General features: G+C 40.7%; 1 protein-coding gene across 1 annotated transcript in view; it reads right to left on the reverse strand.

Annotated features, from left to right (window-relative positions):
• PRCP (prolylcarboxypeptidase (angiotensinase C)) overlaps window positions 1–3,536 on the reverse strand; it is an 18,314-nt gene extending 14,778 nt beyond the window's left edge. The window contains exons 1-4 of the mRNA XM_009323452.1: window positions 3,462–3,536; window positions 2,298–2,438; window positions 1,085–1,186; window positions 579–760 (exon numbers count right to left, since the gene is read on the reverse strand). Coding sequence (XP_009321727.1) covers window positions 579–760; window positions 1,085–1,186; window positions 2,298–2,438; window positions 3,462–3,479 — 443 coding nt within the window. The 5' untranslated portion in view covers window positions 3,480–3,536. The remainder of the gene's footprint in view (window positions 1–578; window positions 761–1,084; window positions 1,187–2,297; window positions 2,439–3,461) is intronic.
• Between the last annotated feature and the right edge of the window lie 7,267 nt (window positions 3,537–10,803).

The raw sequence follows: 10,803 nt of genomic DNA on the forward strand, positions 1-10,803 counted from the left end.
CATAAGGAAGAAATTTTTTACGCTGAGGGTGGTGAAACACTGGCACAGGTTGCCCAGAGAGGTGGTGGATGCCCCGTCCCTGGAAACATTCAAGGTCAGGTTGGACGAGGCTCTGAGCAACCTGATCTAGTGGAAGATGTCCCTGCCCATGGCAGGGGGGTTGGACTAGATGACCTTTAGAGGTCCCTTCCAACCCAAACTATTCTATGGTTCTATTTACTAATCTTGTTTCCCAGAGGGAAACTAAGGCACTGAAGAGACTGAAGACCTGCCTCAAGTCACCAGGAAGTCTGGGGCCCTAAAAAAAATTAGGTGCAAAGTCAGTGTTCATAATAATTGTTTTTTACAAAACTAACAGATAACTCTGCAAACGTACACCATCCAGTACCTGCTGACCTACAGTTGTCTTTATTAGGCAAACAGTGCCTCTTCCCAAATTCAAGGTAACTTAATTCCTCCTCCCAATAGTGAAAAATTCAAGCCAGCCTGAATTATGGTACTTCTCCCAGCGCCGTAATATTTATAGCACAGAAGTAACAAATGCCTGCTCTGTGTTTGAGCAGGATGAGTACACTCACCCAACTACCACATGGGGGTACTTCATCCTGAACCAGGCTGCAAGCATTCCTCCATAAGATCCTCCTATAGCTATGACAGGACTGTAACGGGCTCCTGCAACGGTCGTTTTTAAGTACTCAACCAGTACTGCAAAGTCTGCCAGAGCTTGTTCTGATGTCAGGTAATTCAGATGCCTGGAATCCTGAGACAAAGAAAGCAGGTTATATACAGCACGGGAGTGATTTCCAGCAGCAGTCTTTCTATTCCCCACAGCAGCTGTCGAGTTCTAAATCTGTGCCTAACAAATGAAATATTCTTTGCAGGTGTCCCTTGAAGTGCTAGAAAAATCTCAGTTTGTTTTTTTTTTTAATCCTAGAATTGCTAGTTACAAAAATAGGATAGTTGTGTGCTTCTAGCACATCTAAATCTTACTCTGGCTAACAGTCATTGCACTGGCAAGAATTACAATAGGCAGAATTATGTTTGCATAGAACACATTTAAGGAAGACAAAAAAAAGAGACTTACGCTGAAAGACTCATTCCCAAAGGGCAAAGATTCTCCATAATATCTATGTTCAGCAAATACTAACATGGCATTAAGTTCTTCAGCCACATCCCACATAAAACCCTGCTTGGCAGAAAACATACATTTAAATAAGTTGAATCAATCATTTTCAAAGTCTCTACTTTCAGTCTAGTGTATTCCAACTCTTATTCTTTGATTAGAAAGATATCAGTATCAAAATACAACTATAAAGACAGAGTGCAATTTGGTTTTAAAGTATCACTGAAGTAAGAAAACACACAAAACAGATATCTACCCAGAGACAGTGACACATACGAAGAAAATATGTATATTTTAATGCTGCAAAATATTAAACAGTAGTTTTGTGAGTAAACACTGCCAGAACTCCTACGGCACGAGCTTAATCCGTAGGAAATAAAAAACACTACAGGAGAAAAGCATGCATTTGAGTTAGGACTACATTACAGAAAATGCAAAATTTGTTTGGCAATAAGCAATAATCTAGAGCATTGCAATACACTTATTTTCAACTAATAAATAACTACAACTTGTTATTACTTGTTGACAGCAGCTTGTTACCACCAGTTATGGAAACAGGCAGACAGAGATCACCTGCTGACAGAACAAAGCGTGTAAGCAATCCTTGGTTGCTTTGAGCCCAGCACATGCCACCTCCTGTTGTGTTACTGGACTTTGCATTGAAGTGGCTGAAAAATGCCCACACGTGCCATTCTCCATTTGTATCAGTCAGGGAAGTAAAAACTTCCACAGGTCTTGTCAGAGAACAAGAATCATCTATCTTTGATTTCCAGTCCACTTCACATTTTTCTTATGGAGGAAAAAAAGCCCCAAACATCAAAACCTCCCATTTTACTTGGGGAATCTAAAGTACTGGGATAGGTGTAATTTGGTCCAAAATTTTGCATTCTTAACTTGAGGCACCTTGAAGAAATTTTCTTCACTACTCCAAGAAGTTAATACAAGTGCATCCCTTTGATTTCTATGGGCTTCGAATAGGACCCTGAACCCCCTAAAACTTTTTCTGTGCTTTTTTTCAGCTTCCTCTTCCTCCTATAACAATCATAACAACCATTACAAACTTCTTTTTAAATGATATTCTGATATTGTGTCCTTGTTCTTCCCTATTTTTCAGTAGGCCACTACTGGAAAGAAGGATTGTAATTCAAGAATCAAGAACCTATTTTCTACATACCGTATTGTTGCAGAACCACGTGATGTCTCCTTCATTGCCTGTATAAAATAGTATTGGTCCATTGTCTTTCTTCCAGTGCTGATCTGCTACTAGATACCGCTGCTGGAACGTGAGATTTTCATCAAATCCAAAGTGATCAATCTGTAAGAACAAGGAACAACAACATGTTCGGAAAGCTAAGATTGACCATGAAGTCCACTGCAAGTGCTGACAATCACTTTGCAGTTGAAAAATAAAGAAAAGCAAGAACGTTTTACTAAGACAAAAAAATATGACATTGAATTTATATTCTTAGATTCCAAATACATCAAAGTTCTTCTGCTTTATGAAGGAAACCAGCCAAAATTACAGGCGTATACATTGAAGGAGAAATGCCATTTTCAGCTATAAAAAAAAAATCCATGCCCTTTTTATAGTATCATACTTAACATGAGATATTCTAAATGTATTTAGGAAATAAGACACATCTGCTCAGGGGTCACGAAGTATCTGATGTAATAAAACTGCATCAACAAGTAAAAAGAGTCATTGTCCCGCGATGTTTTGAGTCTTAGGAAAATTCCCTACTAGCCTTATCATTTATTAAAAAAAAACAAAAAAAACCACAACAAACCAACAAAAAACCCACAAACCACTTCTCTCCCCCTTTTGGCATAAGATTGAAATTTAAACAGATTCTTGTTAGAAAGTGGTTGTTTTCTTTTTAATTCTTAGAAAATACTAATTCTCTGTACTTCTTGTGCTATTGACAGATTTTTCAGATAGTTTTATGGAGTGCTTCTCCTTCTCTCCTTGCAATTTTCACTAATTCACATGCCCTCCCCCATTTTTTCCACCGCCCCATAAATACTGCGAGCCTATCTATACATACCACCTAACCCAAACCCCACAGCGTTAGCTCTATTCACTCATTAGAAATTTAACGTCAGTTCCTAAGGTCAGTTTGTCAGCTTTTATTCACACTGCTTTGTATGCACTATTCCCCTTGACCCTTCCCCAAGCATTCATCCATACTGGAAAGTTTATCAATTGCTTTTACAAGGTAACTCCCCGCATGGGTATAATGTTATTCTGGAATACCCACACAGGCTTTTACTATAAAAAAATTAAAAAAAACAAACCAAAACACAAAACTACTCCAGAAGAGCTATGCTGCTTAGTTACCATGTATTCACAAATCATCACTACTTTTATTCATCAGTTGAAGATAACCTGTAGCTTCCCAATTTTGACTTCCATCAGCGCAAAGCATCATCTTTTCCTTTCATATTGTTTCTTGCTGGTGGTAACAGCCTGACATCTGCTGGCCTGAACATCTCTGCTCACCCATCTGCCTTTGCACCGACAACTCTGCCAAATCTCTCGGATGCTCCAGGAGCCAACCTTTCACATTTTGTTTTGAGAACATCTGCAAGTTAATGTTAAAAAGCAGCAAATCACACACAAATCCAACCACTCACTGCTAACGTAGTGACCTAACTGCTAGGCAGATTCCTCCAGGCAGCTCAGGAAAGCCTAACTCTTGACCTGCAGGATCCAGCTACTCCACACCATGTACTTATATTTGCTTTTAGTCAAAGAGAGTGCAGGAACTTATTTAAGATATACGATCTGCTGCAAAGTGTCTTTTCCAAACTCTCTCTAAGCTTACTCACTCTTGGACTGAAGTGAGAGGACAGTTGCGTTGCAGCTCGCTGCTAGCAGAACAGCAGGAGCAGCTGAAGGTCTGTGCATGGTCTTGACAGACATAAGAGACAAGGTCTTCGCCCTGAATAACTTCAGTAATTGCTTCCAGACTCAAATAAAACTAATTTATGCATGTTCTACAGTTTTGCTCAGTGGGACCATTTACTACTTACTCATAAGTACGTGGTGATGTTGTCATGCACATATTTAAGGGCTCTTTCATTGAATTCAAATGCTGACAACATATGCTGGACTTAATTTATACTGACAGCTCACCTGCTCCTTTTTCATTTGCACAGTTATTTTAGTTTCATGTTCTACATCAAGCATAATCAAGAGTGATTAGATGTAGAAAGGCAGAACAAGGTCAGCAACTGAAAGAGTCTTTGGTCATAAGACCTTGGGACAACTAAAGAAAAGGATTATCATAGAATCATAGAATAGTTTGGGTTGGAAGGGACCTCTAAAGGTCATCTAGTTCCAACGCCCCTACCATGGGCAGGGGACATCTTCCACTAGACTAGGTTGCTCAAAGCCCCATCCAACCTGGCCTTGAACACTTCCGGGATGGGGCATCCACAACTTCTCTGGGCAACCTGTTCCAGTGCCTCACCACCCTCATAGTGAAGCATTTCCTCCTCATATCTAATCTAAATCTACCCTCTTTCAGTTTAAAGCCATTACCCCTCGTCCTATCACTACATGCCCTTGTAAAAAGTCCCTCTCCAGCTTTCTTGTAGGTCTCCTTCAGGTACTGGAAGGCTGCTATAAGGTCTCCCGAGAGCCTTCTCTTCTCCAGGCTGAACAACTCCAACTGTCTCAGCCTTTCTTCACAGGAGAGGTGCTCCAGCCCCCTGATCACCTTCATGGCCCTCCTCTGGACTTGCTCCAACAGGTCCATGTCCTTCTTATGTTGGGGGCCCCAGAGCTGAATGCAGTACTCCAGATAAGGCACATGTAATAAAAACCACAGTATAGTTCAATAAACTCCAACACTATTAGAAAGTACAACTAATACATCTTTTGTTCCAGGTCTGTTTGTAAAGGGGAGAAGTACCTTTTTCTATTTAACTTTTCTGGTTAGGCTGCTAGCCAGAGATAAGAAAAAAATAGGCTCATGTGTCCTGTCTACCTTTTATGGAATCATTTAAAATTAAATATTTAGCTTTAAAACTCGATTCTGCATCCTTCCTGCCTGAAGCCACAGCACCAACTACAAGACTACACCACAAAAAGTACTCAAATTTCCTGAACTACAAAGATAGGTACCAAAATCTTCTCAGTGCAGGCAGCTTAATATGCAACAGACAAAAAACATAGCGGGGGGGGGGCAGAGGGCCAGGAGGGGAAGAGAGAGAAAACTCAGAATATTTTAATGCATAAGCATCCTTTTAGCACCAGGCTGAGGTTATTCAATGGGGTATTACGCAGAAGAGATTCTAAAGTCCATCTTACTGTTCCTATTCCACAGGAGCTGGAAAATTAGGATAGTAATATTCTAATATAAATATATTTTCCCAAATGATGGCTAATTTTTAGAGATATGATTTACCATGGTTTCCTTGTGATGTGATCTGTCAGTCTATTCCCACAAAACAAACCCCAAAATCCCAGTGCTCTAGTGAGTCTGCCTCTCAATACTGAGAGGGAGAAAAGTACAGGAATTTAAGTTTTCTTTTGCTGGTTTTAGTAACCACGTTGACCAAAGTGTCACGTTTCTCCATCTTGACTCTGAGCCACACTGTAGACTCACTCACTGCCATCAGTGACATTCTTCTTTCCCATTACTCCCTCAATCTGTAAAATTTTGATAGCCTCACAGCAGCTAAACTGCCTCTGTTCGTCATATTCATAACACATCAAACCATGGACACGTGTAAGATCCCAGGCAGCACAGACACAAGTCCAGACTTCTCCAGAAAAAAAATAAATAAAAAAAAATCACAAGTACCTATTACTCAACTGAAGAGCAGGAACTCCTTTATTGCTAGATGATGGGGCTTCATACCTTGTAGTAACTTGTCTTTGCAAGGGTAAGACACATAACAAGACTAAAAATAACCCTAGTGTTTGTATGTCATGGTTTAACCTCAGTCAGCAACTGAGCACCACACAGCTGCTCGCTCACTCTTCTGCCCTGCAGTGGGATGGGGGAGAGAATCGGGAAGACTAGAAGTGAGAAAACTCGTGGGCTGAGATAAAAACAGTTTAATAATTGAAATAAAATTAAATCCTAATAATAATAGTAATAATAAGAATATGCAAAGCAAGTGATGCACAGTGCAATTGCTCACCACCCACCGACCGATGCCCAGCCAGTCCCCGAGCAGCGGCCCCCCCGGCCAGCTTTCCCCAGTTTATGTACTGAGCATGACGTCCCATGGTATGGAATGTCCCTTTGGCCAGTTGGGGTCAGCTGTCCTGGCTGTGCCCCCTCCCAGCTTCTTGTGCACCTCCAGCCTTCTCAGTCCGTAGAACATGAAAAGCTGAAAAGCCCTTGACTGGCGTAAGCACTGCTTAGCCACAACTAAAATATCGGTGTGTTATCAACATTGTTCTCATGCTAAATCCAAAACACAGCACTGTACCAGCTACTAGGAAGAACATTAACTCTGTCCCAGCCGAAACCAGGACATTGTAAAGCAGACAGAGAAAGAGAGAGATGTCACAACTTCTGGTTACTGCAAAGAAATTCAAAGAAATTCTGAATCCAGAACATCAAAACAGTTTGGAGGTGTCCTAAGGAGTATCTCCTCACGAGAGTAAAAACTGTTCGAAAATGTACTAAGTCAGAGGGAAGAAGCACAAGAATCAATATAAATTGTGACATGAAAGGTTTGGACACAAAGGGAAAGCTGCAACTCAAGAACAGCAGATGGAGCTGTCGTGTAGCCAAACTGTGCTGCAGGAACACACAGGGGTGCACATGGGAGCTGCTGGTTCTCATTCAACAAGTGCTTGCTTTCACCATCCTTTACAGAACAGGTATGCAAACAAGCAATAAACCCCGCAAACTGTGCGAAGTATACATTACAACTAAAATCACCCAGGTTTCTCTTTTTTTTTTTTAGCTTTTTTTTCCTTAAGTCAGATTTCATTAAAAAGTTGAACCAGAAAATTTCTTTTCTACACTTATGCACAGCAACAACTTTTGCAACCAGGCTTAATTAGAATAGACCACAACAGCAAAAGAAAAAAGCAGTTTAGTACACATTTACAACACCTTAACTGTTGGTTAAAAGTAACAATGGTAAAGGTATACTAGCATATATAAGGTTTTTCTAATTACAATTTTCATAATTACAATTATTGCCAGGATGTCAGCAGTAAGTATAAGGTCCTGAGCAACCTAATACGACTTTGAAATTGGCCCTGCTCTCAGTGTGAGGTTGGACCAGATGACGTGCAGAGTTCCCTTCCAAAACTAAACTACTCTAGGATTAATCCAAACCAGTTACACAGCCTAAAGTTTTAAGCTTCTGTAAACAGGACTACCTAGCAAGTCTGGTTAGAAATAAGAATATGGTCATCATCAGCAATACAACAGCAATGTTTTACAAATGAAAGTATGATGTACATAAAACACTGACACAGAAACAGTCATTCTGATACTAATAAAAGGAAGGATAAAAATAGAAGAAGGAGTACTGAAAATAATAAGTTATGAATAAGTTTAAGGGAAACTTTTGTCAGCTGAGGTAGGCAGGATGGGAATACTTTGGAGAGCTACAGCTATGAGGCAAAGAAAGCAAGCAACAAAATTTCAGGTCCGTGTACAAAATCCGCTTGAACCTTGTTTGATTAAAAAAGGAATCACCTTGTATTTTCCTGCACATCTTTGAGTCCAAAGACTCACAAAGCATTTAGGGAAAATACAAACATACACACAACAGATTGCTTAAGTGGCAGCCAACCCGAAGCACGGCTGCTGAGAACTGCACTCAGTGAGTCTGATTAAAAACGGTAGCAGGCAGCACGAGACATTGTGCCCAAGAGGCTGATGAGAGCTCCGGACTGAAGGCTCAAGCCAGCAGCTTTGATCCTTTAGCTCAGGGAAACTTTCAGCCAACTTCCAGCCAGTGAAGCACAGCTCACTGGCTCAGGATGAGGAGCCTTCTCCAGACTGGTCTGCTGAACAAACTCACACTGGAAGGAAGGGCCAAAAACCACCTTGCTGCCTTCCGCTTGAAACACGTGGCACATTTCTTTGACTTTACCTTACATGTGCACATGTATCGTGCTTTTGTTGAGCTCTCAAAGATGACTTATGTCAGGGTGGTTTGTTTTAATGTGATTTTTTGTTGTTTTGGAAGTCCATTTAAAATAAAACAAGCCACTCTGCCACACATCTTCCCTGGGGAGGAAACAAAAAACAGCACAGCAGATGTTAGTTATTTTACAGATGTTAGTCTGCTTAATATAATCCTGGAAGTATTCAGGAACTATGGCACTGCATGAAGTACAAAGACAAAACAGGACATGTGGGCTAAAACCCACTTCCTTCTCAGCAGCATCTTAAGGTCATTAGTGACTACAGAGACAGGACAGCAAACCCAAGCCTTTATCAAAAAAAGACTGTAATTCACAGAGTAGCTTCTAACCAAAAGCATTTAATGTCATTCAAGGTGGTAAAATTAGCACCTCGTGGTTTTATGTGTTTGAGTTTGGCAATATTGCAAGTGTCTGAAAGCCTTTCTGTCACGCCTCAAATCTTGATCCTCTAGGCAATAGCTTTATTTTCCCAAACTTGGATATTCCATTTGAAATCAAGTCAGTTGTTTTACTAGTGAGAAGCCAAGGGATTTTAAGACGCATGCTCCACCCTCCAAGCTTTCATGGAGTTGTTTTGAGTGCTCATCCTGTCTGAATTATTTCCTGAGGACAGGAAGATACAGGATAGTCTGAGGATATCCTCCTGCGTGAACAGCAGTGTGGGCACTAGCCTCTTTGGGATTTCACTCATGTGTTTCTATTCCTGGTTTTACTCCTGACAGGCTGTGGGACTCCAATCCAGTTAGATGGCCCTATTAGTTTTGTTTCCTCTTAAAGGAGGAAGAGTCTTTGCTTCCTCCATTTAAGTTGCAAGCTCATGAGGGCAGGGACTGACTTGCCATCGTTGTACAGCATCATATTCAAGAGGCCCCAAATGTTGTTACAAGTGTACTACATATAATTAAACATTCAAGCTCAAAAAAACCATTGCAGCAGTAGAGTACCACTAAAAAAAATACATATACATACTCACACACTATTTATGTCTTCATAGCAGGGGAGACACAGAATCAGAAATAAAAGCTAAATAAAAATCAGTTTTAAAAAAGTCTCCCTTCCTGACACTGTTCTTGTTGCTTTGTTTCTTCCTATTGCACATTTTTGTGTATCATAGCCTGCCAGGACTGAGGCTTCATCTCACCAACAGCTGGTAAGATTCTCTCAGTTTGTCCCTGCTAATTTAGTGCAAAAGAAAAGAGAAAGAAAAAAAAAGACAAGAAAATCAAGATTAGCTTTGTTTTATCTTTTCCATTTTACATGCAAGGAATGAGGTGTTTCCTTACTTTCTAGCCTGGTACTTGTGTAAGGGACAGCAAAGATGGAAGGTTAGCAGCAGTCTGTTGAAATGCATAATCATTTGATGCTCTGTGGAAAAGCAAGGAGATAGAAACTGCACCTTCTTGCATCCGGCTACATTAACCCACTAACTTGAAAGTCCTACAGGTAAATAATAAGAAAATTGGAAGAGATGGACTCTATGTCATTGTAATCTTCCACACTACCCATAATTCAGAGGTTTTGTTCACTACATTTAATTTTATTTCATTAATCTGTCACATTTAACAAAACATACAGACATAACAATGCACATACTTTTTGCCAATTAATTGATTCCAACTTCTATTCTACTAGCAATGGTCTAGCACAACTGTTACCAATTTTGCCTTGGTTGGAATTAGCTTTCAGCCAAACATACTCCCCAAAACAAATGCGGGCATAAGATCCTTGTGATGGAGGGATCCCTTCTATTGTAACTATGTCCTTGTGAACACACTGGCCTTTGACTAGAATCATGCTTTATGTATTTTACTGAAGCTTCTTTTACGCTGCAGAAACCACGTCACCTGCTCTTGGGAGGTTGCAACTGTTTAAGGAAGTTTGCTTTTATCACTCATTTATCACTTCAGTGATTAAAAAACACTGACAAGGAAAGCCTTGGACAGGAACTCTACCCCTGCCATGAGTCACACAGTTTGGACAAGACACTTAAAAGAACAAGACGGAAGAACATTTAAACAGCTACAGGATATGCTGTAGGAAAGCACCAGGCTACTCAGGTCAGCCCTTGTTAGAAACAAACAGTTCCCAAACAGTATTATCATAGAATAGTTTGGGTTGGAAGGGACCTTTAAAGGTCATCTAGTCCAACCCCCCTGCCGTGGGCAGGGACATCTTAGAATCATAGAATAGTTTGGGTTGGAAGAGACCTTTAAAGGTCATCTAGTCCAACCCCCCTGCCATGGGCAGGGACATCTTCCACTAGATCAGGTTGCTCAGAGCCTCGTCCAACCTGACCTGGAATGTTTCCAGGGATGGGGCATCCACCACCTCCCTGGGCAACCTGTGCCAGTGTTTCAACAACCTCAGCGTACAAAATTTATTCCTTAGATCTAGTCTAAATCTAGACTAGACCCCCTTTAGTTTAAAGCCATTTCCCCTTGTCCTGTCGCTACAGGCCCTGCTAAAAAGTTTGCTGCCATCTTTTTTTATAAGCCCCCTTGAAGTACTGAAAGGCTGCAATAAGGTCTCCCTGAAGCCTTCTCTTCTC

The sequence above is a fragment of the Pygoscelis adeliae genome, unplaced genomic scaffold (genome assembly GCF_000699105.1).
Source record: "Pygoscelis adeliae isolate BGI_AS28 unplaced genomic scaffold, ASM69910v1 Scaffold84, whole genome shotgun sequence".
NCBI lineage: Eukaryota > Metazoa > Chordata > Aves > Sphenisciformes > Spheniscidae > Pygoscelis > Pygoscelis adeliae.